This window comes from Protomyctophum bolini (assembly GCF_963924005.1).
Source record: "Protomyctophum bolini genome assembly, chromosome: 13".
Lineage (NCBI taxonomy): Eukaryota > Metazoa > Chordata > Actinopteri > Myctophiformes > Myctophidae > Protomyctophum > Protomyctophum bolini.
The window spans coordinates 27,681,722-27,709,679 of record NC_137874.1 but is presented as its reverse complement, the minus strand read 5'-3'; the positions used below and the strand labels follow the sequence as shown (position 1 = coordinate 27,709,679).

At 40.5% G+C, this 27,958-nt stretch overlaps 2 protein-coding genes across 5 annotated transcripts; one reads left to right on the top strand and one right to left on the bottom strand.

Moving 5' to 3' along the window:
- The first annotated feature begins 349 nt into the window (after positions 1 to 349).
- LOC308326620 (forkhead box protein O1-A-like) lies at positions 350 to 19,209 on the top strand. The gene is made up of 3 exons (XM_080779584.1): positions 350 to 1,119; positions 14,114 to 14,305; positions 14,431 to 19,209. Exons 1-3 carry the CDS (start codon positions 529 to 531, stop codon positions 15,613 to 15,615), a joined length of 1,968 nt encoding a protein of 655 aa, XP_080635710.1. The 5' UTR covers positions 350 to 528; the 3' UTR covers positions 15,616 to 19,209.
- Positions 19,210 to 20,206: 997 nt separating this feature from the next.
- LOC308326941 (uncharacterized protein) lies at positions 20,207 to 24,842 on the bottom strand. 4 transcript variants are annotated; one of them, XM_080780031.1, is made up of 5 exons: positions 24,556 to 24,842; positions 24,039 to 24,135; positions 22,872 to 23,219; positions 22,668 to 22,790; positions 20,207 to 20,336 (listed from the first exon to the last, which is right to left on the bottom strand). In XM_080780031.1, the coding sequence occupies exons 2-4, from the start codon at positions 24,082 to 24,084 to the stop codon at positions 22,684 to 22,686; spliced, it is 501 nt and encodes a 166-aa protein (XP_080636157.1). In that variant the 5' UTR covers positions 24,085 to 24,135; positions 24,556 to 24,842; the 3' UTR covers positions 20,207 to 20,336; positions 22,668 to 22,683. The 4 variants fall into 4 exon arrangements, with proteins under 4 accessions (XP_080636157.1, XP_080636156.1, XP_080636155.1 ...); XM_080780030.1 differs by lacking the exon at positions 20,207 to 20,336 and adding an exon at positions 24,253 to 24,457 and having other exon boundaries at positions 20,797 to 22,790; XM_080780029.1 differs by lacking the exon at positions 20,207 to 20,336 and adding an exon at positions 20,797 to 22,560.
- Between the last annotated feature and the right edge of the window lie 3,116 nt (positions 24,843 to 27,958).

Here is a 27,958-nt window from a genome sequence, read left to right as displayed (position 1 = left end):
CTACATGGAAAAACTTTGTCTATACTGCTTACCTTTTATTTATTTAAATTATTTGTCTTCATAAACTAATGGAAAAAACTACATAAAATAAAACTGAGTACATGTATGTAAAGTCAACCAAAAAATCCTAAAGAAAATATATGTAGAAAGGGGAAAAGAAACAACACTTTTACAGTATGCATCAATTAAATGTTTTCATAGACAGCATTATCATTGGTGGCTTGAACCTGTCAGTCAAAGCCTCAGTGGGTGTCTACCGTCTTCGTAGAAGGCGTTGGGCCATAAAACAGTGATTGACAGAGCGCCATACTCAAGTCTGTTGGTTACTGCAGCTAGTATGGAACTTTTCAGTGCAGTGGCGCTGTTGCAAGTTAACAGTCACTTTGGACAAATCTCAGCTCTGAGACTATTCAGCCTTGTCTAATGGAGTTAATGGCGTGATTAACCGCCGCAAATTGTAATCGTGGGAGTGGGAGATTTTTGTTGTTGGACGTGACCGTCTAGGCGTCTACCAGGTTATTATTTGTTATGGCTGAATTACCGCCACAGCACTTGGTTGAAATAGACCCGGACTTTGAACCACTCTCCCGTCCGCGATCATGCACTTGGCCCCTACCGCGACCCGAGTTCATCGCACCTGCCAGCTCCGACACATCTCCTTCTCCGGCGCCCTCTATTAAACGGGAGTCAAATGCGGAATATGTCGGCACCAACCTCGGTCTACTGGAAGAGACCGGAGACTACAGTGATCAGAAACCCCTTCAAATGTGTAGCAGTGACTTTCAATGTCAGGAGAACTGTGCACATCATCAGCAGCCATCACGACCACATCAGCAGCAGCACCACCCAAGTTCTCAGCTGCAGCAGCTGCAGGTGTCTGCGCTCGCTTCACCTAACGTTACCTGCAGTGCCAGCGGTCCCCTGGCCGCTATCCAGAGGAAAAGCACGTCGTCCCGTCGGAACGCCTGGGGGAACATGTCTTACGCTGACCTCATCACAAGGGCGATTGAAAGCTCACCTGAGAAGCGGCTCACTCTGTCCCAGATTTACGAGTGGATGGTCAAGAGTGTGCCATACTTCAAAGATAAAGGAGACAGTAATAGCTCCGCAGGCTGGAAGGTGAGCTCCCTGTCTTGCACATAATAGCCTATGCCCTATGTGACCCACGTGCGTTCCACACTGCAGGGCGCGCGCGCGCACACACGCGTGCGCGCACAAGCATTAATTTAGGTTCATGATATAGCCTAATATTATATAGTTACACAAATTACAGTCTCGCGTTTCCCTACTTGTCTGGTGCAAAACTAGCAGTTTTGATTTATCATAAAATAGGCCTGTCAAGCAGGTTTGTAACCTGTAACATCTTTTTAGGCCAGTCTGGTATTACATTGTTATTAGCCCATGATTTGAGTGTGTTTGTGTTTTTCCTTTTTGTTTTAATTGAGGAGGCTTTAGTGTATTATAGAGCTTTGATAATTGTTCAAGTTCATAACGGTACGCTATATTATATCAGATTCATTACATTAGCATTTTGTGCAAGATAATGCTGTGCAACAGCAAAGACTGAAAGCAGGTCACTTCTAAATAGCTGATAGTTGCCAAGAGTATTTTTTCAGGCATTAGAACCTATGTGGTATAGGCCTACATTCGCTAACCACTTGGCTATCAGGTCCAATCATTCCATTGTGATTTGCATGGGATTTTATTATTGGGGAAATTCTTTAATAATTCTGACCCATTAATCTCCAGGAGTGATGTTGCTATTGACACATTCCTCACTGAACAATAGTCAACAATTTATTTAGGATGTCCTTTGGTTATTTATTATGTAACAACAAAAATGGGTTCATACAACCATTGTTGTTGCAAAGGGTGTGCTGTGATTTGAGCATTCATGATTGCTGTGCGGTTGTAGATGTTTGCCAACAACAGGCCACATTTACCCATGACATTGTGTGACATGGGTGCGCATAGAGTATAAAGTATAAGTTTGTCATTTAGCCTATACACAGAATACAGCAAAATCCACTGTTACTTTAATTACATCTAAAAGTGTAGACATAGAATGTGACAGTGTATGTGTGCAGTTGTGCAGTGACTGCATGGCCAGCTGTGTGCATGTTCCCACAACACGCAAGATACTTTATGATTGAGAGGGTGTCTGTGCCAATATTGAATCCTTTACTACATGTATGTAGGCTAGGTGTCTCCTTTGTAGCCAAGTAACCTTTGAAGTCTTTGCGTGGTTTCCTCTGCCTTTCCTCAGCACGTGCCTTTCTGCTGCCAGACAATTCTAGAGCAGCAGAATAGTGCAAGGTTATCCGATTGCAAACATGCCTTAGATGGGACTGAATTGGTTACTGCCTCTGGTCCATGACCTGGAAACAAAAAAGAATCAATTAGTTGCTAGTGAACAGATTGGACACACATGTTATTGGAACATACTGTAACTATATGCCCTATGAGTCGTTCATAGGGTTAAGGCAAGACAAAACTGTCACAGGTAAAGCCTGTCAAATATATGAGCATGAAACCATGATGGTACACTTATGGTAATAAAGGTAATACAGTACAATGAGTGACATGGGGAAAAATCCTCAATTCCATTATATAAAAGTAGCAAAGATGAAGATTCAGACTAAATTGCAAACTTTAACTCTGATACATTTTGCCTTGATCGATTATTCGGATAATAATTTAACTCCTTTTGGAGATAATTGTGAAAAACCTTTTAAAGGAGCACTTCACCCATTTCAACGTGTCGTCATATAATTGGTCCTGTCACTACTCAATTATAAGATGGCACTTTTCACTCTGTGTCTCCTCACCTGCCTACCAATAACATCATCAGTGGAAAAACGTATTTTTATTTTGTATTGATGCTAGAAGAATGGCTTCTGTTTCAGCATGCTAAACTTTGAAGGAATTTAAAAGCTGTGGTAAACTTGGAATCTCCATCCATGATGCCATGGTAGGTTAGGTTTCTGAACTGTCAAAAACCCATCTCTCTCTGAGGCTCAGAGTGAGTAAACCTGTTGCAATCTCATAATGAACATTAGAGGACCAATATATGTACATATTCAATATGTATATTGTTTATACACCGGTGTATATATAAAATGTTATGTGCATACTTAGGGTAGTGGGAAATCTGGGAATATACCTATATCTTTTGCCAGAAAGCAGCACTCCGTAAATGTTCTTAGTTCCCTTGACAATAACAGGAGGCAGCACAAACATCTCAATCAATGTTGAGGATTGAGGGTGGGAGTTAAGGGGGGTTGGGGGGATGTTAGGAACCACGTCAAACATCCTCCATTCCAAAGTTCTGTGCTCATATCTTTGTGTCCCTGTCTTCTAGAATTTCCGCAGCGGATGCCACAGCATGGAGAAATGGATTGTTATCCTCTGTTCTATCAAATCCATTTCTGCTGTTATGATTTTTTCTTAAGCTGACATTGTGCATTGTCGAAGGGAAATTAGTTGAGGTTGGGAGTGTTGAAACATTCCACATTTTACATTAATTTGATTCATATTACTGTACTATTACTGTTTTTCCCCCCAGCTCTTTGAGATAACTTTTCATTAATACATGCTGGTGCATTCATGTTACATGGACATCTACAAATGAGAATAACTCAAATAGTTGACCTCTCTTCATCTTTTATTATAACAGAAGGCAATAAAATACAAACATTACGTCCTGTCACTTTAGTTTGGGGATATGGAATGGATAGGGAGCCATGTGATCCTGCATGTACAGTATAAGTATAACTAAGTAGTAAGTAAATAGCTGTCTTTAACAACAGCGGATTTGGGGTATCATGGCCTAGTGACATTTGGGGCTGTATTATGCGTGTCTTAAGTACCAGGTCTTATTCCCTAACTTGAGTAAACTAAAGACCTGGAGGCGTGATCAATGCCATTCGGCTATTCTGAGTGGCCAAAGAGCATTGATCACGCCTCCAGGTCTTTAGTTTACTCAAGTTAGGGAATAAGACCTGGTACTTAAGACACGCATAATACAGCCCTTGGTCTCTCATGCCTGGGATTCAAATCGGACAAAAAGGGTTATGGCTTGCAGCTTTAACAATAGCTTCAGCGTTAACATAATTAACATAAACAAAACAATACACACATTCCATCCTACTTCAAACTCAACCTTACATACATTCCCATGATGTATCAGTTTTTAACATTGTTAAGCCAGATTTATAATTGTGCTGGTGTTCTGCACCGAAAATAGCCGATCTACAAGCTCACAATGCATTGCAGAATGATGCATTGTGAGCTTGTATAGACCTAATAATTTCTGTGCACGACACTGCATGCAACAAAGAATATCAAGCCCTTTACTGGGCCTTAGAACTACTGGCTGTTAGTTATTTTTACACTTTCCTGTTAACAAAAAAGCAGCGCAGCCCCCCACAATGAGCCATGATGCATTTCCCGTTGGCTGGATGGAAAACAGGGCCATGTGTTAACATCTACGCCCTGAAAAACACAAGGGTCAGGGCTGGGGGAAAAAAACTGAGGAACAGGTCAGACTCACAGACTCGCAGGATGGTATACTATAATTTCTCTAATTCAGCAAACCTAGTACTTATTAAAAATAAGTCCGTAATCTTGTAATCATATAAAGGAGAGAAACCACACTGTGTTAATTTATACACTTGTAACTCTGAAACTGTACCATTTGTTTACCTTAGTACACTCTCAATGTAAATTAACGCTGAGTCTGCACATCATCGGAAAAGTCATTCATTTGAAACTCTACATGTTTGGGCATCCCTCCATATACTGATGGTGGCATGGCATGGTGATAAGATTGAAACCCATAGTGGGTGGAGGGTGTTCAGTTGAACCTGCTGTGAAAATAAAACTCCACCAAGAACACTAGAAGTGGGTGTAGGAGAAGATAAGGACGGAGGATGCTGCAGCGACATCCTGTCTTCCTTATATTGCTGTTATTCATGGCTTGCCAGAATGCATGTGGCATCTGAGAGCTCAAGCTGTTTGGCTCAACAGCGAAAATCCTTGCCAGCCAGGGGGACTCTGCCTAGGTCCCCCTGGGGCGGTGGTGGTGAGGCCATCAGCCTGAGTGTCACAGACTGGAGAAACAGCAGTTTGTTTGTTTGTTTTTTTCAACTGGAACTCAGCATGTTTCTCAATGAACTGAAACAGGTGCAGCAAAGTAAGTGGCCTGCTGTGAAGAGTTACAATTTATAGCACAAGGTATAAAACGTAAGGGAATACAGGACGGTTGCAGCAGCAAATTAACAACATGAATAAGCGTTAGGAGCGATAGGAGAGTTTTACAGAGCCACGCCATAAAACAACAGGATTTGGATGAGCTGTAGGCCAAGGCATCTAATTAGTTTGGTCATTTGTGCAATATTAAAGGATAATGTTTAGAATTTTACCTAATTTGTTTGAGGTAGCATGCATAACATTTGTTTTATTTTGACAGTATACTGTATATACCAACTGTTTGCACACCGTTTCGGGACACATTCCTGGGAAAAGAAAGGAGCCACTGAAAGAATCTGAGAAAAGATTGAATGAGCATCCGCTATTTGTCTTGAGATCACGAGGCTACAAAGAGACCCATGAACATTAGAGGCCCCACCGAAATGTCGAAGGAACCCCTTGAAGAGAGGGAGCCTTGGTTTAGGGGCCTTCGTCGTAGAGGGAAGGAAGGAGACAAGCAGCCTTGTGGTGGGGGGCAGTCAGCTGACTGGCCCGGCTACGAGGTCTATGGGTTGAAGGCTGAGTAAAGTCCAGTGTCTACGTATGTGAACTGTGGAATGTGTGGTATGTAAAGTTGACGCATTGTCCTCCAGCCTCAGCAGGATAATGGTCCCCCTATAGATTATGGGCAAACAAAAACCTGGCCTCAGAAAACTTTATGCAAATGATAAATGGCATGGGTGCTCCTCCAGAGATATGCTGGAGGGGAGGGGGAAAAAAGAAGCAGATTCAAAAGTAATCCAGACTAAGGGTCAATCCTTTAAATGCTACTTGCCCTTTAAACTGTGTGAATTGTGCAAGGAATTTGAGTCATTCTTTAGATTAAGTGCAGAAACGTTTCAGATAAAGATCCCAAACTCTGTCTCAACCTTTGTTGTCTTTGAAGTCGGATATGTCAGATGAGGACACCTGTCTTGTGTCTGTCTGGTGTATTGTCCGTGTTTAATGGCCGCCCCCAATGCATTTCACATGGTTTGACAAGTCTTGTTTGATGGGGGGAGGGGGGCAGAACACAGCCACCAAACAAGACTGTCTTTGGCTTCGTACACACATAGGCTTCGTACACGCATATCAGACGAACATGCTCTGTGCTGTCCGTGTTTCATGGCTGCCTCAATGCTTTTCCAATGGAAGTCACGTGGTTTGATCACCTATAGACCTGGGATCCACTGAGGAGATTGTAGTGGATCATAGGTGACCACACCATGATCACCATACATGGTCATGACATCAAACAGGTCACCTCCTATAAATATCTAGGAGTGCACATGGATTGTGATTATGAGCTGGCACTCCCATGTGACAAGTATGTGTGCAAAAGTACACCAGCGCCTTCATTTTCTCCGTAGGCTCAGACTTTTTGGTGTAAGTAGAAACATAACGCTGATTTTCTATAGAGCTAGTATAGAGTCAATTCTAAGGTATGGTATCCTTAGATTAGCCAAAATGGCAGGGAAGATCATGGGTATGTCTACACCTTCGATCACCCCCCTGGTCATCTTTGAGCAGGCCACCATTGGACAGTGGTCAAATTACTCCTACAGATTTTGTCCAAACATCACTCAAATCGGTTACGACACATTACCTCATTAGCCTACCTCTATAGTCGTGTGATTAAGACATATCTGTCTGAATTTTGATTGGCTTCCAAAATTTGCAGGAGTGGCCCGTTTTGAACGAAATTATATAATAATATAACTCATTAACTGATTGCAGTGAAACCTTGCATGCACATTCCCTCTGAAATGCTTTTTGCTACTACTCAGTGTGTACTAAATTGGTACACACTGTCTCTGTAGTCATGTGATCAATATGTATGCGTCAGATTCTTCAGATTCTATTCTGATTGCCTACGATTTGCTTTCAAAGTTTACTGGTGGGTCCAGTTTTGCATGACATTCTTTTTTTTAAGATTTGTTTTTGTTTGCTTTTCTGCCTTTATTGATAGTAGGCTTAGGCTATCAAACGAAGATGGGCAGGAAAGGGGGAGAGTGTCACATACAGCAAATGTCGTCATGAACGGTCAGGTCAAAGCCTATATGTGGCATGCACTTGGATCACTTGGCCAGCGGGCCCCCAGTTTTGCATGACATTCTGCAATGGAACGATCGGCACCAAACCTCTCTATAGTCATGTGATCAAGACGTATCTGTCACATTTCTCATATTCCATTCCGATTGGCTATGATGATTGTCTTTGCACACACATTTCCACTTAGCCAAAGTTCTTTCAAATCTCCTCGTTGATGCCGTACAATCAAATTATTTCCCCCCTAGATTCCTTGGACCATGACGCAATTTATAGGCCCTGTTTGTGCCAGATTACACTTTCTACCATAGTGTGTTTTATCGTTTTATTTACTCCCTAATCCAAGACTCATCATCCAAACCAACTGCTGTGCTAGCTATAAACAATTTGCTGTGGTGATCTGAGCTGCTACTGGGCTTAAGTAAAACTAGGGTAGGTTTATGCATTTGAAGGTCTTTCAATATTCAATCGTTCAGTGGTTTTCACATCTAAAGGAGCACAGGTCCACTCCTGGTCCATCTGGTCCACTCCTCAGAAACATAACAAACCCTGTCTGTCTTGTCCTGTTAAAGTTGAACCTACTAACTGTATACGATGAAGAAGCCATGTTTAGTCTGTTATTAAACGTTCTATAAAATCGCCATATTTAAAAGTTAAGTAGTTTAGTTTTTAGTCTAGTTGAGTTTAGTCAGCGATTTTCCATTCTTTACACATGACTAATTGTTATTTACAACCCAGACACTGGACACCTGACATGTGACTTATTGGGAGCTGGTGATTGACTGTAGAACCTGACATTGTGTAGAGTATGACCTATATTCATACCTTAAGTACCTGTCCACCACCTTTAGAGTATGACCTATATTCATACCTTAAGTACCTGTCCACCACCTTTTGCTAACAAGGGATAGAAATCCACAAACCACATTGACACTGAAGTTACTGTGTACTGTGATATTCAAGTCGGTTACTGATTTGAATATCAGTTTCCCTCCTCAGTATAGTCATTCTCTTGGGGCTCCTGTGTGTGGTTGTTCCTCATGCCACATGTACAGTAAAAACATCTTCTAGAAAATTAACAGACAGTCAAGCAACTCTCACTTTGGCTGCACCTGTCCCTCTAACTGGGCCTTGTTTGTTTATTTAACCTGTGACCGTTATTGCAAGCCTTAACGCTTCACTAAACCAGGCATAGCAGCTGTGTCAATTAGTTTGTTTTGACGTTTTGGAAAGAGGAGGGTGATCGTGGAACCATTCTCAAGAGAACGCTGATCCTAGATGAATGCAATAGAAACACCATTATGAGATCCATGTTTCTTGTTATTTATGTTGATATTGTTGTTCATAGAAAATATTGAGGTGATTAGATTTAGATGTGAAAACCGCTGAACCATTGAATATTGAAAGACCTTTCAAATTTATAAACCTACCCTAGTTTTACATAAGCCCAGTAGCAGCTCAGATCACCACAGCAAATTGTCTATAGCTAGCAATGAGCATAGCAGTTGGTTTGGTTTTCAGTAACATTTCATTAACAATAAACTGATTGTGTGGAGAATAAAACTCCCTTCTCCCCTATGTTGATACCTTCCTATAGCAGATACTACTACTGCTTACTTATATTGCACCTCTCTTGACAAACAGGACTGGCACAGACAGCATTACTGATTCTAGTAAAAAACTATCAGATCTAGACAAGCCCAAGATGGGAAACCAGTTCTTATTTGCTAGCATTAGTTTATTGGTGTAAAGCCTTCTCAGAAGCATTGGAGGATTGGATTTTGTAAGGAACTTGGAAGTTGGATGTCTTGTCAGGGTTGCATCTTGCAGCTTGGATCTTTAGGGTGATTGCGTGCAGGGGGCGCCTCCTGAGTCAGTGGAGCAGAGGATGTCTTTTGTTCTCTTTGAACTGAGGTAAGGTCTGTCTGAGACGAAGATTATGCCACACGGACGGACTAGGAGAATGCCTGCATCCACAGCCCAGTCATGCGATCCATGATCTTTTGTTGGTTCTTATCATATCCCTCCGGAATTTCCATATCACTAGCAATGGATCAAGCATGCAGATTGGTTACTAGTAGGGTTCTATTAGGTAGATGTGAGAATTAGAATGCCGTGCTTCTCACGTCTCCAGTCTTCTGCTAATGACTCATTTCCTCTTAAATGTTCACTTGCTGAGAGTATGTAAAAACAAAAGAGAACAGACGTATTTTTGTGGCAGAGAGGGCAACAGTTACAGGAAGGAGGGAAACACCCTTCTAAAAAAGATTCTGATACAAAAGAACATGCATCATATTATGAACTATAGCCGTTGAACATGCAGTTAATAATGAAACTGTCAGATGTAATAGACATTTTTAGAATCTGGTCTCAGGTGTTTCCAAGCACACAATGCATCACATCCACATTGCGCCATGGGCTTATATATCTGCTGTTTTAGCCACCGCCGTACGTGGTAGAACAACTCTGGCTTCAGGCGTAGTAGTCTCTGCCAACGTATGGTGCTGTTCCAAGTACAGTATGGAGACTGGATGCACTGTGTGGCTCAGGAAGGCTTTTCTTAATGGAGTTTGTTTGTAGGAGGTAGAGGGAGGAGTTTGGCTGTGGAGGAGCAAGGGTTCTGTTTCAGTAGATTCAAGCCAGCGTGTCATGTCTGATGCTTCCTCTCTCCCTCCAGCCTGTGTGCATGTGTCTGTCAGCGCTGGCTGCATGGGTGAGGGGCTCCACGCTCAGCACAAAGTGAACTCATCGACCCCAGCACTCACAGCAACAACATTGTCGTCTCATTTTGCAGTGGTGGAAAAAGGACTTGCATGTTTTACTTAGGTAAAAGTATCAATACTGCAATATAGAAATACTTTGTTAAAAGTCCGGAATAAAACATTTACTTGAGTAAATGTACAAAAGTATTGGCATCAAAATGTACAGCAGCCACTTTTAGTGGATTAAAAGTACAATATTTGGATCCGAGATCTAGTGGAGTAGAAGTAAAAGTATTGGAAATACTTGTACTTAGGTAAATGTACTTAGTTACTTTCCAGTACTTTCCTGTCATTTTGCCGCCCTCCCCATCCACACCTCGAACTCCCTAACCTCTCCTCTGTCCTCCCATAAAATATCATATGTACCCCCTTTGCCCTCTCACTCCTGAGCTTCACAAGCCTGCTGTTGATACACTATTACCGGTATTTGTTCACTTTTCTGTGGTTGTCTGATATCAGAACAGCCATCCTAATACTAAACAAAGTTGTTTTAGGTGTGTCAAAGAGGGACTGCTGTAATGTTAAACCAAAAGTAAACAATCAAATTGCTTTGCAAAACCAAGTTGCCTCCACAACCTTTACTACAAGTTCCCGTATGGGAAATCAAACATCTACTGCGTGCAAAGATGAACCCCCCCCCCCCCCGCCCCCCCTTTGGTTAATACATATGTTGCCTGCTAACTACTTCGTATCGTTTGTCTTCAACCGGAATGAATAAAAATAGCTCAAAGTGAACTCATCAACCCCCTAAGTTCATTAACAAACGGAGGTAAATGTTTTAATGATCACTCTGTAGGCAATTTCAAATTGTCACATGCTCTGAAATGAATATATAGAAAACACCAATGTGGGAATATCCATGTTACCTATACATTATTGTATGCATAGTAGTATTATAGTACATTTGTAAAGAGATTGTGAGAGTGCGAGATTTAGATGAGAAATAAATCAAGATTTTAAATTACATTTTAAGTATAGAATAATCAAATTCCCCTGCAGTGTATGAAACACAAGAGCTGACAAAACGTTTTTATGATAGGGATATATAATGATTATATATTTAAGGGAAAAATATTTTAGTGGTTAGATATCTTGTCAACCTTTCACAAATAGCCTACTACTTAGAAACAATGTTTGAAGGAGACCAACCATTAAAAAAATAGATATGTCGTATAAAAATGCAGATATGTCGTATAATGTTCATTGTCATTCCTAATGTTACCAACATAAGATCAAAATGAGGCATAATTAAAGGCCTAATTGCCCATTGGGTTGGGTTTTACTCATTAGCTGTGACTTCCTGAAGCAATGATTAGCAATAGTGAAATTACTCGTGAGTTACCAGCCAAAGAGTTACTACTACCTAGTACCGATACTATTATTCTGTGAATAATGCAGATTAACAAATTAATTTATTGGAGATTTAACCCTAACTAAAGTAGAGACTATAAATTGTCGCATTATGTGAGCAACTTTATCTCCATGTATCCTTGTAGAATCTTGTGGTTAGGGACATCTGGCTTTAGTAACTGGAGGGAGTTGCTGTTGGGTTCACATGGGCATTTAGGGGAAATTCCCTGGTTATGTTTTCTGTCTTATGTTGCATTTTGGTCCTTTTTTTGTACTCAATATCCATCACAACAGTGACTTGGAACTTGTATGTTGGGAAGATTTTGTATAGAGTCTAGACAGACTAGACCATGTATCTGTTTTCTGTCTTCAGCCCCTTGCTCTCTGTTCTGATACAGTCTTTGTTATTTGTTCTTTGTTAAGAATCAATGTTAGTAGTAGTACATACATTACAGTACATACACATGTGTAAAAGAATGTTGAGGAGATACGTAGTGTACGTACCAGAAATGCTGTCTAATTCTGTACAATGAATTGTCAGATACATTTTTAGTCCGAGCTACAATTTGAGGTAGAGTTTATGTGAGTGAAGGAAGAGTTTAACTCATCTTGTAAACAAGGAGAGTCCTTCTAAAATACACCTTTAGAAATGTTCTAAATTAATGTACATGCAATGACAGGGTGGCCTACAGACTTGCCTATAAGGTCACCGACATGCTTGAGGTATGAACCAAGCAAGGCAGGTTCTTTATATAAGGCATTTAATGTAAAGGCATAAAAATGCATTGAATGTCTATTGTCTGTGTAACATTCATATTAGTAGTCTTTTTGCGACACCTGTTGTCATTACGGTATTTGTCTATGCAGAAGTATTGCTCCAAGCAGCAATGCTGCCCTGCAGCATTCCCCTTGGAGCAATACTTCCTAGCCCTGAGGATATTTTGGAATGCTACAATAAGTTGTCAGAAACTATTACTATTTACTAATTACTGTAAAATATATGAATACATTTCCAGTACATTTCCAGTGCCTACATCATTTTGGTATCGGGGCAGACACTCCAGAATAAAAAGATTGCTTAATGGTGTTTTACTGTTAGTGAAGTTGTCAAAATGATTATTGTGAAAGATATACCAGACACCAGTGAAAGATTGTATCAAAAGTAATGATTTTTTTTATTAAAAAAATAAAGTTACATGGTATTACTTTAAAGTGATGTGATGAGGAAGATGTAACCCTTTAAAGATTAGCTACTACTAATTCTAAAACATAAATAACAACTAGAGGTGTGGCTAGTTGAGCTGTTTCAGCACCCTCTGGTAGACAGACAGCAACATACATTCAAACAGACACAAAGAAACAAACGGTCTCATTTCAGGAGTTTTGCATCGCTTCACGGCTCAACTATTTATAATTTAAGTGGAATGTATTATTTCCCAGGCCGGATTTTTTTTTTTTAAAGATTAGACTAATCAATCAAATCATACAACACATGAGCATGAGTGGTGCAACCAAAGGTATGGCTCCCCCATATCTTGCAAGTATGATTGAACCCTACAAACCCTCCCGCGCACTCAGATCAGCCAACGCAGGGAAGCTGGAAGTACCCTCACTAAAAACGCCGGGACAACGCTCCACACGTCCCAAACTCTTCTCCCTTCTGGCTCCAAAACTGTGGAATGCACTTCACATTGCAGTCAGAACTGCAGCATCACTCCCAATCTTCCGCCGTAGTCTGAAAACCCACCTTTTCAGACTCCATTATGGCCCATAGCACTTACCCTACCCCCTTAGATAGCATTTGTGTAGACTTAGATAGCATTTGATACAGACTTATAGCATGTTATGTAGACAGCACTAGAATTGCATTGTATATAGTCATAGCACGCCATAGTACATATGTATAGCATAGTAGTATATATGTATAGTTTCATTATATAGATATTCCACTGTTACTTTCTTAGCTTACGCATGTTTCATGATAAATGTTTTTATGTGATGTATTCCCATGCTTTTGTTCTTGCTTAATGTAAGTCGCTCTGGATTAAGAGCGTCTGCTAAATGCCTAAATTGTAAATTGTGGTCTTGTGCTGTAATCATCTTAGTACACACTACACTGCAATGTAGCCGACTTGCAATGACTTGTGAGGTGACTTTTTACACTACTAAGGAGGAAGACAGGGAATGTATTACAGCGAATCACCTTTCATTCTGCTTGATCTTACATTACCATTTGCAGGGTATACTATTTTGAGTCAGTTTTCCAGCAGAAAGGCCGGGGACTCGAACCTGCAGCACGCTGTCAGGCTACAGTGTAGCCTATGCCTGGACCGCTATACCAGCGGTCCAGCCCAATAGTTGAATCTTTATGTGTATATACTGGGAAGCTACTGTAATTCTAATGGATTCACGTTTGAAAAATACATTTTTATTCCATAATTTGAATGTGAGACCAGCTGTGTTTGAGTCTTTGGAGAGCAGCAGAAGCTTATGAGTATTTATTCTTTAAAGGAATACATGCTCATACACATATATTGTAATGGAAGTTTAAAAGGGGAGACATTTAGAGAATTTACATATTACTATTCCCCAAATTACACCACAGTGCCTGGTGCTCTGACCCACATCAAGTGGTGCAGCTCATTGAAGCTGTACCTACCATTAACTGTTCCATTGAAGATTTATTGAATCATTAATAGTGATTAATTGTATTTCCCATCCAGAACTCCATCAGACACAATCTGTCTCTGCACAGTCGCTTCGTGCGCATACAGAATGAGGGCACAGGGAAAAGCTCCTGGTGGATGCTGAACCCAGAAGGCGGGAAGAATGGCAAGTCTCCCCGACGTAGAGCTGCCTCCATGGACAACAACAGCAAGTTCACCAAGAGCAGAGGGAGAGCCACTAAGAAAAAGGTACTGTGATCATTTCATAATATCATACACAGCAATTTTCAAACTCCATGAACGCTTTTGGACTCTGCTTTTGGTGTGTGTGTGTGTGTGTGTGTGCGTGTGCGTGTGCGTGTGTGTATTCCCAGGTGACCTTACAGGAAGGTATAGAGGCCGGAGTAGAAAGCCCAAGTTCCCAGTATTCCAAGTGGTTGGGAAGTCCCAACTCCCACAGCAATGATGACTTTGAAGCCTGGAGCACGTTCAGGACTCGAGCCAGCTCCGATGCCAGCACACTGAGCGGTCGCCATTCACCATTCGTCTCAGAACAGGACGACCTGGGAGAGGCCGATGTTGGCCACATGGCGTATCCCGTAGCGGCAGGGACCAAGATGGCGTCCACGCTCCCCAGCCTGTCAGAGATGGGGGGATCCATGGGCCAACATGGCACGGATAACGTCATGGACGGCCTCCTAGACAACCTAAATCTGCTGTCCCCCAAGAGTAACCCACTCGGCTCCGACTCCTCTCACTCCTCCCCCTCTGGCATGCTTCAGAACAGCCCCTACAGCTCCCCCGGCATGCCCCCCCAGCCACAGCAAGACTACCACAAGTGCCTGTACGGCCAGCCAGGGATTCATCCTCTGTCCCCCATCCCTATGCAGTCACTTCCGAATTCTAAGTCAGCCTTTGGGCCTTTCCAGAGCCATTATAACTGCCCTGCAGGGCTCCTCAAGGAGCTGCTGACTTCCGATGCAGAGCGTTGTAGGGACATGGCGCCTTTCGAGACGGTTATGTCTCAGGCTGGCAGAGACCGGTGCCTACTACCACCCAGATACAGCAGCCAGATGGGGAGGTGTGACGGGGTGAAAATGATGAGCGCTCCGCAGCGTCCTCACACAATTCCACACGTACATCCACAGCCTATACATAGCCGGGGCCCTTCTACTTCACAGGACATGAATAGCAGTAACATGATCTCTCTAACTAGTCCTAGTTCAGTGGGGGGGCCTCCTCACTTGTCCAGCCTGAGGACATACATGCAGCTGCCCCGCGGTCACTCTGTGCACACAAGTGAGGCCCTGTCAAGCTATGGAAACACCAATGGCCACAGGAACCCTGGCCCAGTCAACCCTCGTAGTCATCACCAGGAAAGGCTGCCCAGTGACCTGGACAACATGCCCATTGAGAGCTTTGACTGTGATCTGGAATCTGTCCTCCATGACACCCTCATGGATGGAGATGCTCTGGACTTCAACTTTGACCCTGCAGCTGGCCCTCAGGGGTTTGCTCAGAGGGTGAAGACGAGCTCACATAGCTGGGTGTCTGGCTAGATCACATGGGGGCATTGGAACATAAACACAGACTGACACCATGGGGAGACAGGGTACCAGAGTACCATAACAAACAAACCTTGACCCCCTTTAAACAGAGCATGGCCTTTCTCCTACAGTAGCTGCTTGGTGACATTGAGTTTGAGCTGTCAAAGCAGTTTCCAAATGAAAGACCATGTGTGACTTCCTATAGGGCCATAATAGTTAACTGGTCTTCATCTTTAACCGTTTTTAATTATAGTAGAAAATGTGTCACTTTGACCAAAACTTTTAACCCTATCAGTCTTTATTAGCCTATAGTTTAGATATTTAAAGATGAGATGCCATAGTTTTGTACTTTTTCTGTTTTGTATGTGTCTATGGAGGTAACATTACTCTAATAGACCCCATGTGTGGTTATAATATGCAAATATGTCTTCCCTATGTATTTTTGATTTCTTCCTGAAAGCTGAAAACATTTGGGCCAATCAAAATACACCGCTTTAGTGGCACACTAAAATCAGCCCCTCGCCTTATTATCATACAACAGCTTTTGGCGTGGCAAGTTCAGGTGGGTGGTGCTACGGTGAAAAGGTATAATTAAATGGTGGGTGTGGCCACATAAAAACATAATTTTAACATAATTTTACACTTTTTTGAAAAGCATCTTCCTCCTAGTCGGCCGGGGGAGGGGGGGTTCTCAGCACTCCGTCTTTAAAGGAGAACATTTGGTTCTTTACCATACATTTACAGTCAGGGGCAGAACAAAATAAAAATAAATTAAACAAAAATAAAACAATTCACAGGAGGCAAGCAGCGGTCCTACTCGTAACGATGCTTTCGGTGGTGCTGTCGAATCAAGTTTCACATCATTCCATACAGTCGTTCCCCCATTATGTTGCTCACGAACAGGGAAACTGGAAGAAAACAATACCCCTCCCTGGGGCGGCGGGTGGGACACAAAGCTGCCCTCACCTTAGATTGTGTTTAGATTAGAGCCAGGTAAATACCAATCCAACAAAACCACCTCCATCATTCTCCACATGCATAATATCTGACACAAAGCAAAGCCCAAATTTGACTAGTATGAATTACAACATAACCGTACCATATGCTGTTGCATAAAATGGTGAATGGTAGCTGTTCCGAGTAGAGGGTGATATTTCACCTGTTCCTATTACTGTATAGCCTGAAACAATCCAAGCGATGGAACCGTTGCCTCAAGGCTTTAATGACAATACGAGTATGCTGGAAATCATGTTATTATGTGTCTGAATTATCGTGAATTGTTATTATTATATTTTGTCTATGCAAAAAACAACGACGATGAATTGGGTCTACATAAACCCTGTCTACATTTGCATGTAGACATAGATATATATATTTTTTTATTTTTTCTTGTCTTTCTTTTATTTTTTTCACAGAATGCAGTATTTCTCAATGAAAGAAAACAATATTGTTATATGTGTATTGTACAACTTTGAAGTAGAATACATACATGCATTGTAAATATTTAATGATAATACAAGTCTCGACCATGGTCCTGCCCCTGCCCCTTGCACCCTCTCTCCATCTCAGTCATTTTTTTCAGTTGCCTCGTATTCAATTCATATTTGAAACTTGGCCTGAACATCTTGGGTGCAGTATAGTGACTGGATCTTTATATATTTTTATTTTCTTTCCTTCCAAAAACTGGATTTGTTTTTCTTGTTCAGGGACCAATCACAGGGTCCAGAAAAGGAATGTTAAAGTTGATATTTGAAGGCTGGCAATGAAGCTAAGTCATTGTCACTCAAACTTTCTCAGCCTCTGGTTTCAATACAGCAAACGTTACTGCTCATTGGCAACACAGATAATGGGTTTGTAAGTTTGACCAGTACAGTACAGTACAGTACAGTACAGTACAGTACAGTTAGCATTCAGGACTGAAAAGGATGGCCTAATGAAAATGGACAAGTTAACCCACCACAAGATCTTGCCAACCTTGTCTGTGTAGTTCTGCAAATAAAGGGGAAAAGGTGTGCCAGTTAAATATTATTATAATTTGTCATTAGTCAATGGATTATTAGGAACACCACAGCCGAGTTAGACTCACGATACTTACATAACACTGCCTGGTGTTTACCACCCTCAAGCTAGAGATAGTGTTTACATAATTTTTTATGTAATATAATCATTACTTGACAGTGGCAGTTCAGGTAAAATCACTTACAATAGAGTATGATGTCTGTGTTGGAAGAAATATATTACAATATGAAGAATCTCAAGCTATCAAAATGTCAGTAACAATAGCCCAAAACTATTAAAGTTGAAAATATGGACATCCAGATGTAAATGTAACAGGTATAGTTGGAAAAACTATATATAGAAAACGGTCTTAAGCAATGTAAAGTATACATGATTGGAACATGATTGAACATTTGTCAATTAGGGTCTAATATTTTTTACAATTGCTATACATTTCTACAAAACCTGTACATCCTGTCATTTGGGGCATTAATGTACAAGTAAATCTGATTATGATGTACCATGCATGTTCAAATCCTGTACACTTTACATTACTCTGTGCCCACTCTTCTTGTATCCAGTTTAACTGACACAGTTTAACTGTTTCTTAACCTTTTTAATTTAGACTAGGACCCCCAGTTTGATATGCATAATAAGGCCACGGATCCCCATTTTTGTTTAACAATGTAAAATCCTCAGTGGTGTGTACAATGAATCACCACTCTCAAAGTTACAGACCCAGGGTCCATTCCATTTGGTTCCTAACTATCAGTCATTAGTCATTTAGCTGGATTCCCCCCGAACCCCTTCGAGGACCCCATGACCCTGGGGTCCCCTGACCCATGAATGAGTGATCTAATCTATAGTTGCCAACGTTTTGAGACAAGCGTGCAGATTAATTTGTTTTCAGTGACCTATTAAGTTGTAAGCAAGTTGTATATAAATTTTTGATGGTAGTAAATTTAAAATGGGATCGCCTACTGAAGGATATATTACTGATCTTTGATATACGTGATTATAATTAGTTGTGTCTTAGCTGTGTGTACAACCTTTGCATCATATTGCTGTTTACATACTGTATCGCAATACAACTTCTATCACTGAATGTACACTTATACCTCAAATTGTTTTACCTCTCAACTGTTCAAGGAATTTCATTTCTGCCATTTTCCTTGTATATACATGCAGAAATTAGCTTAATTTTAACATGTATTATGTTTTATTATATTATCTGTTGAACTCAAACAGTTTAGGTTTAAAAAGGGTCAAAGTGAAATATTGCCATTATCTTTAATGTTTTGTTGTGCTAGAAAATGACATTACATGTATTCTCGCATACATTTTGTGTGAAATCACTGTACATAATTAACAATATGACAATATTATCTGGAATTGTACATTTTAAAATAAATCCAGATTTTTAAATGAATTTAAAACAGAGAATGCCTTGTATATCTGCTACTACTTCTACTGCAATTAGGTGTTATCCATAGAGATGTAAAGTTGTTGAGGCTGTTACAGTACATTTCAATATAATTAGAGTGAAATCTATTTTCCTATGTGAACTTTGTTTATAATTAAATTGACTTCAAATTTGTATAAAATAAATGAATGTGGTCAAAGTATTGTGATATATTATGACTTTCACTCAGATACTGTACATTTCAAATAGAAATATTGTAGGCCTACTTTTGACTCCATTACATTTCTAGGAATGGACTCTTAGTTGGGATGTACACAAATAAATGATGAATGCGCCATTAATCCTATTTCAAACATATAGTGAAAATAGCAAATCTAATTGATCGGCAGGGAGCAATACAACAATACAAAAATTATCTTTAATTGTACTTTTGAATACTTGAGTATTTACTTGAATATATACTTTGTCCACCACTTTACTCAGGAATGTGGCTCATGCTGGTCCTTGCTGGATGGTCACGCATCACTAGCAGCCACACACATGTGGCCCATATGTTCTCTCCCAAAATGAAAGCAATACAGCCCGGCTCAATTCCTCTGGGGTCATGTCAGGACAGACAGGGTGAGTTCAGGGCCAGATGATCAGGGGTCATCCAGTCAGTGTTGTAATGCTTACGTTTACATTTATTCATTTATTTGAGAGGGACAGCATAATATACTAACCACTTGAACCCCAGCATGCTCATTCTGGGGGGTGACATTTGCCCAAAATAGCAGATCTACAAGCTTCAAGTGTCGCAATGTGACAAAGATTACAGATTGTAACGATCATATCAAATCATACTAATATTATCTGTTACAATTTCACTTATTTAATCTTAATATAAACATACTGTAACCTACTTGAGCTATTTCTGAAGACCAAACGTTGTATTTAAATGTTCTTTCCATTAGACATTTACACTGAAAACAACCAATCTATAGGGTCGATGATGAATGAAATAGAAAATAAAAAAGCCTTCATTTAATGTCTTATCTCCCCATTGTCAGTGTTTTTCTCAAATATTATGTGTCAGGTTATCAGATGAAGCCTGTTCCACAAAATTAAATGGATCATCTGGTGTAAATATAATTATAAATCTGTAATCTATCATCAGTGAATATGAATGAATATTATGTAAAACTCTCCTCAGTACATCCTAATCTGTGCAAGTGAGTCAGAAGAGTCAAATCCGGAGACTGTATTAATCCAATCCAATCTTCCTGCAGGGAAAACTAAATGTTTGTCTCCTGGATTGAATTAGATGTAACCCCTAAAAAAAAGAAGAAAAGAAGCAATCAGACTGCAATGTTTTGGTGACATCTAGTGTTTAAGGAAGATTATCTCAGCAGTTCACACGATGACATTGATTTCCAAAAAGTAAAAACTGAGATAATTGTCTTCATTTCCAACTAATTGTGAATTGATTCAATGTAACTACATTGAATCATCCACACCAAGTTGATAACAAAATATGCCAGTCATACAAATATAGCAAGAATTAGTGTTTGTGTCCAAACAACATTCATAGCCAAGTTGGTCTTGGCACAAGTTTGAATAATTGTGAAGGTTGTTACAGTGAGTTAGTGACCACCCTCTGACTACTAGTGCAATTGGATTCAAGCCCAGCTGAAGTGTACTGGTAAGTTACTTTATTGAAACTTGGCATTGATGGAACACTTCTGAATAAATTCAGAGGAAAAAATGACCCACTGCAGAAAGGAAAGAAAAGGTCATTTTACAAGTATCTCTTTATTTCTTACTATTGCTTTGCAATATACTATAACTATGATGCCATTGTACTATGCCTTTGGTGGTAATAATAAAACCAAAGCATCACACAAATATGAGCATAAAAAAATAAAATATTATATACTATAATACTGAACGTAATTCTCTTAAGTACATGACAATGACATAGGAAGTAAGAACATAACAAAAAATGCTCAAGCTAATTGGATACATTTTTACTTGCTGTAGTCCAAACTGTGGTGCGTGCACCCCTTGTGGTGCGTGAACGCCCTCTAGGGGCACATTTATGGTGCACACAAACAAAAATCTAGTAAACCAGAGAGATGGAAGATGTATAGAGCAGCTGCTGTAGTATACATTCTGTGATTATTTGCCATAAATTATATTAAAAAATGTATCATTTTCGGCCATGCAACGAGACTTAGCGTTGGGGGGTGCGTCAGCTAGGTCAGGAGGTAATAGGGGGTGCACGGCCAAAAAAGTTTGGGGACCGCTGCATGTAGTGAAATTAAATAGCATTGTTGCAACAATAAGAATATTTTATGTGAAAACTGAGCTAGCAGAGCCTAACATTACCTTTCATGCATTTTCTGTATAGGGAGAATATGAGCGAAAAACTGAAAGACATAAAAATGAAAGCATCTTTCAAATATAGATTGTTATGATGGGACATTGTGTGACCCTTGATTATGTAAGGAATGTGTATATGATGAACAACACCCTGTAACTCATCTGTTTCATCAATTTGGCTATTATAGTACACATTTCACAGGCACGTTTCATGATGTTAAGGTACACTGTGGGTCAAAGTATACTGACTACCGGTATATTATGTAGGCCTAATGGCAGAGGTCAAATAAAATAAAAAGCATTATTGTAGAAATTCTATTATTTGTGTCTGTTTCTCCCTTGATCATCGTAATGATCATGTTAAAAAGGATTACAATTATTTGTGGCTACTCTTCCCTTCACACTACACACAGTGTAGGCCTACATTATGTGATGTATGTGCTAAAAGACAGCAAAGGAGTGCAGTGTCAATTTAAGTGCTCCATACTTATTTCAGTGAATTTAATTATTTTCCTCTGTAATATTTACTTGGCCAGTGTAAATGAGGTCAAAGTTGTATTCTATCTATGGGATGCCTACTTCAGGATCAAATTTAAAGTATTACACAAGTACATCATTAATTAGCTCATAATCCTGAATTTCAATATAATTAGCTATGAGATGAGGCAAAGATAAAGAACACAGTGTTGACTCATGTTGATCTTTTAGATGTGTATGTCTTTAAAAATATATAATCCATAATTTATAACACTTGACCATGCATAACAGCATATTGCATTTTATGGGGAATAGCCAGATTTAGTGTTTTTTATGCTCAAAGCCAATTTGGGCTGTACTGGTAAGCCCTACTGTTCCCTAAAGCCAAACATGAGACAGTGTAGTTGCGGCCCCACCACCGTTTCTGATGTCACACCAATGTACAGTTCCATGGACAACACCAAGGAAAACGATGACTGTAACAGTACCCAAGAAGATCTTTTGGCATAACATGATTGATGAATGATCCTGCTCTGAACTGATAGCACCACAGTACTAAAACTCGTCCAGTATTGGAACAAGTAAACAGTCTTTGAATCCATAAAGATAGTCTCTCATATTTTGTCAGTGCAGCAGCTCTTGGCTGTACTTCAGTATGGCACCATTGGTCAAGGGCTTGGTTTTCTGGCTTCTAAAACCTTGGGAGAGGATTTGAAATGATTTACAAACGCTGATTGGACTTTCACTGCCTATAATAGCAACAACAACATAAGTCAATCTTAACTTGGGTGAAAAGCGTGTTAACCTGTGCAACTGAGAGGTTATGGACTCAAAAGACCCACAGCCACAGGAAGTGACATCACCAGCGACAGAAACCACGGCGCAGATTGAAACATCACGCTGATTGCAGAGCAAATTGGCAGGAGCCCTGCAAAAAAAGAATATGGATTTAACTTTTGATTCATAATCACATGACCACAAACATTTCACACTCCATTTCCATACTCACTCTGATGCACAGCCATACTGTTCTCCTTCCAGTCACTGCCCTGATATACCCTGCAGGTGAAGGTGTAAGGCTTATCATCAAGCAGCGGGGCCCAGGTGAGGCGACAGAGGGAGGGTGTGACCAGGCTTACGTTGGATCTCCTGCGGTTGTCTATGGACACAAAGGTCACCATGTTGGGATATGTGGTTCCCACCAGCCGGCTGTCCTGTCTGTACTCACAGTAAGGTCCAGGCAGCTGATAGGTGGGTGGGAAGTCACAGTCCACCCTCAGATTTTTCTCCAGATAGGTCATACAAGGATACATCTGAGGGCCGCGTGGAGTGAAGAGGAACCCGGAGACTGCGGTGACTAAAACACACAAGAACGGAAAGATGCCTAAAATGTACCGTAGAGCTGTTTAACACATTAAGACCTGAGGCCGATTCTACAAATGCCTTCTAAATCAGTAGTCCTCACTCCTCACACTTTCATAAGTATTCAAAAATGTTCCAAAATAGCAGCTGTTATATGACAATTTCATATTGGATATTGGATCAGCATTTAAGTGCGATCTAAGGTTGATTGGCTGAAATATAAGTAGACCTATTTATTTTAGGGGATGGTACTAGACCTACAATGTTTTATCTTTATTGAAAATAATGCTGTTCAGAAATTAGAAATTAAACTGCAGTGCTTTTTGGTTATTTTGCTATCATAATGATGGATGTATTATAGGCCAAATGGTTGGGAAAACTTTTAATATTCACAACATTGCTATATTGCTATGCTTCTCAAATAAGCAAGTGAATACCGGTAACTTAGGCTATATTCCAGTACCATTGATTCCTCCCAGCCCACACACAGCATATTATATAGCCTATTTGGCCTAAGGCCTATTAATGGCCTATTAATGTAAATACTTTAGCCTACCGATGACAGGATTTAAATGTCAAATCGTTTAAATTACAGTCATATAAAGACTATATATATAGGCTAGAAAGATTGAACACAAATAGACTGCAGATAACCTAAAAATAGATTTTAAAGTAGTATAGCCTAAAAAGGTTTGTTACGAACGATCAATCGTTGAAAGCCGAGGTGGTTTTATAATATCTCACATCAAATCAACTTTACCAGGTGAATATCTATCTACGACGTGTGACTCTAGTGCAAGGCAGAATAGCCTACCAAACAAGAGGCACGTCGCCGTCGCGTAGTACAGATGCGGCTCCATTGCGAGTCGACTGGTGCAGCTTTTTGTCCGGTCAGCTCAATGACTTTCTGCCTGCAGGATAACATGGGACATCATTAGGCAACTATACATTCCTGCACTGGCTCAATCATTTGGACAATCGTAGAATCCGTCGGTTAGTTACGAATTGTCGCGTAAACCTTGGCCTACCATGAGAGTTATAACGAGATAGATAGTCCGGACTCTGGATGAGCCTACCAAGCCTACTTGCCACTTGGCATCGCACTTGTTGGGAGACTACGCCCTTGCGGTGCTTACAGTAGGCTCCACTGCACCAAGCATATTCCTTCTCTCGTCTCACGCACAGCTGTGTAGCATAGCTCAAACTGCACAGCAGTGCGTCTGAAGTGTGTGACTATGGCAGACACAAATAAAAACGAAATTAGCTATCTATATGCCAGCTAAATATTTAACCCGTTTCCCAGGATTCAAAATGTTCCATTGTCTTCTTACCTGTTTGTTTGTTTATTCGTATCCTTTGTGCCGTCCAAATGCTAAGACTACAGCTATCTCACCCATTACCGGCTGTGTGGCATCGCTGTGTCAAACTGAACCGAAACATTTCTCCAAAACAGGTTGCAGCAACTCATGCAAAATATAATGAAAACACAATTCTATCCCGTTTCTTTTTAACAGCTAGCTGATTATGACCGCTGACCGGAGTGTGTCCTTGATGACTATCTGGGTTGATTCATTTATTTTAGACATTCCTTCATCTGCAGCAAGTGATGCTATATGGTCCATAGCCTTCTAGGGCAGAATCGTAGAAGCAGTAGAGGCTATGGACCAGAGCTAAAGTAATGCATGCAGTAGTAGATTTTTTTCTCTCGAAAAGAACAATCAATAAAAACAAGTATAGGCTAATATAATAATGACAAAAATCATACCAATAATAATAATAATAAAGATTAGGCTAGCTATATTATGCCTCACTCTGGACCTAAATTAATAAATAATTAATAATAATAATTTATATATTGTTATACTGTACTGTTTATATATTATTTTATAATAAATCAGGTTCAAAATGATAGTTCTATTTCCTTTTCCTCACTATATAGCCTATGGCATATTAAAATTAAGGTTGTAAACTATTAGTATTATGTCAAGTAAGGTGCTCTTCAGTTGGAATTTGTGTGTATCTATACATTTATAAGTATTAAGTATTGCTATAACATATTTAATTTAATGAGCATATGTTTTTCTATATCACGTGGTTTAATTGTAAATTTGTATTTGATTGTTAGATTCTGGTGCAGTTTGAGTCGATAATCGTGTAGGATCTAATTTGTGCATGCACACACGCGCGCATGCACGTGCACGCACGCACACACACACACACACACACACACACACACACACACACACACACATTACCACTTCATCGGTGATAACAGGCATTAGTATGCCTGATATCGCCTCTGCTGTCCTGTGCATTTCAAACTGCAATAAACAGCTGAAAAGTATATTGACACTGTCCTGACCGACATGCACCGCATTATTCCACCATGAGTCGAATTACAAATTACAATCGTGACATTAGGCAGATAAATATAGGGACAAATTGGAGCCCAAAAGGCCACTTTCTTGACTGAAAAAAAGAGGACACACCAGCAGCACTTTGCAGGCTTGCAGCCATGATATTGCTAGCTTATTAAGCAACTAAAGCAAGTCTGTTGTCTCATGATGCTAAACCTATATTGAGAGCAAAGCATTAATGGCTATGTGCTTTTCTCAGTTTGTGAGAATGTCACTTCAAATGCCAAACTTTGGAAAGGTAATGTTGCGACGTCAGACTTCCTCCAAACCACTACAGACTACTTGGCATTTGATCAAGCAGCACTTATTTTAATGAAACATCAGCTGATGCCAACTTTATAACTTGATTTGGGCTGCTCATTCCATTCCAAGACCAGGGCCCGCCTCAGATTTGATTGTGGGTACGACATAGCATATCCAAGCATTTGATCTGAGATTGAGAGAGTTTTAGAAAAGCTTGAATTTGGAGCAGGAAGGTTACAGAGCGTGGCTTTGTAAGTAAGAATATATAGCAACCTGAAGACGTTTAGGATGACCAACCCACTAAGGTGTACAGAGTACAGTGATGTGTCCTATAGGGGAATTGGTAATGAACCTCAATGCAGCATGAAAAAGGGGGTCAAGTTTGCCTATAGTGTTGAGGAACAGGCAAAGCGATAGACAGTATCGCTATAGTCGAGCTGCGACAGGAAGAGGCCTGTGACCAGCTTTTTGCGAGAAGCAGTGGAAAGGCACGACTTCATTCTATGGAATCGCCATCAAAGTAACTCCTTCGCCAAGGAGTCAATGTGGTATTTGAAATGTAACTTGTTGTTCAACCATGCAGATCCCAAGATATGTGTTTCAATCCATTCTTCAATGGATACTCCGTCCAAAGTGGTAATATTTGTGGGGGCCATGATTGTGCTATTTGGTGAAAATAGCATGGCCTTGGTTTTTTTGGCCATTTAATAGCAGTTTGCTATTTAGCAGTCCATGTTGCAAGTCGAAGTTTGACACTGCCACATCAGGAGATTGGGTACAGGAATACAGAATTGTGTCGTCAGCATACATATGATACTTACAGTGCTTAGATTGACTGCATATATGTAATTCTAATGATTCAATGTATCCCCTGAGCAAGCAGGCAGGCTCTATTAGCTCAATGTAAGAAATTCAGCACTTCTGGGGTAGAAGAGGACATTTAAAAGGAGATTTAACTAATTTAGCAGGGAACCTCCTGGAACCTCCTCAAAGACCCCCGGGCCCACTGTCATAGAGATCCCATCAATGATGAATCTGTGACTCATACTCAGTCTATGTAAATGGTATGATAGCAAAATCATCATAAATCAGTGGGTGCGTCGGTGCTTGAGCAGCCATGAAGCACAGGCATTCAAATGCTAATATGATGGATTTTGTTTTAACCTGCCACTGGTAGAGTAAATTGCAGTATACAGTAGCCTTTCTTTCTCACTTGTCTACAATGAAAAAAAATAAACATTGTTTTTTTCCCTGTATGCACAATACTACAAACATAAAAGACTACACACATAAGCGATTAAGTGACATACTGTTTATTGCAAGTTTGATGGAAAAGTTACTGTCACTGACTGGAGTGTAAGTTAACTTTTGTTAGGGTCAATTAATCTTCATATATTAATTTATTGTACTTAAGTTTATTTTGTTTTCTTTGAGTTGTTACTTGTTAGTTTGGAATGGATGAGTGCTGGAGTTTAATTGGCTGGCCAAAGAACAGAGAGGCAACAGAGTGGCTAAGAGGGAAATCAATGTGTTCGTTGACAGCAAGCGCCTTGAGTTCCAACAATCCCCAAAATACCTCGGGGTGCGCTTGGACAGAACTCTGTCATTCAACCAACACCTTGAGAACGTGAGGGCAAAGGTCACATCAAGGGTCTCACTTATCCGTCGCCTCGCTGGTACGACCTGGGGAGCTTCCGCCAACGCATTGCGGATTTCCACCCAAGCCCTGGTCTTCTCTGCAGCTGAATACTGTGCCCCAGTCTGGTGTAGAAACCCACATGTCAAAAAGGTATCCACCAGTGCATGGCTGGCGGCCTCTTTGGAAGTAGGAGTCTGCTGGGCCCTCACGTATGCACCACTACATCTGTGACCCGGGTGATGGCGTTGAAGGAGAGGACCTATACCACGCCGACTATGGACCCTACTGAACCGCCTGCGCACTGGAGTCGGCTGCTTCAAATCAGCAATAAAGAAGTGGCGTTTGACAGACAGTGCAGTATGCGAGTGTGGCGAGACTGAGCAGTCTGCCGAACACATAATTAACACCTGCCTCCTGTACAGACCTCCTTCGGAG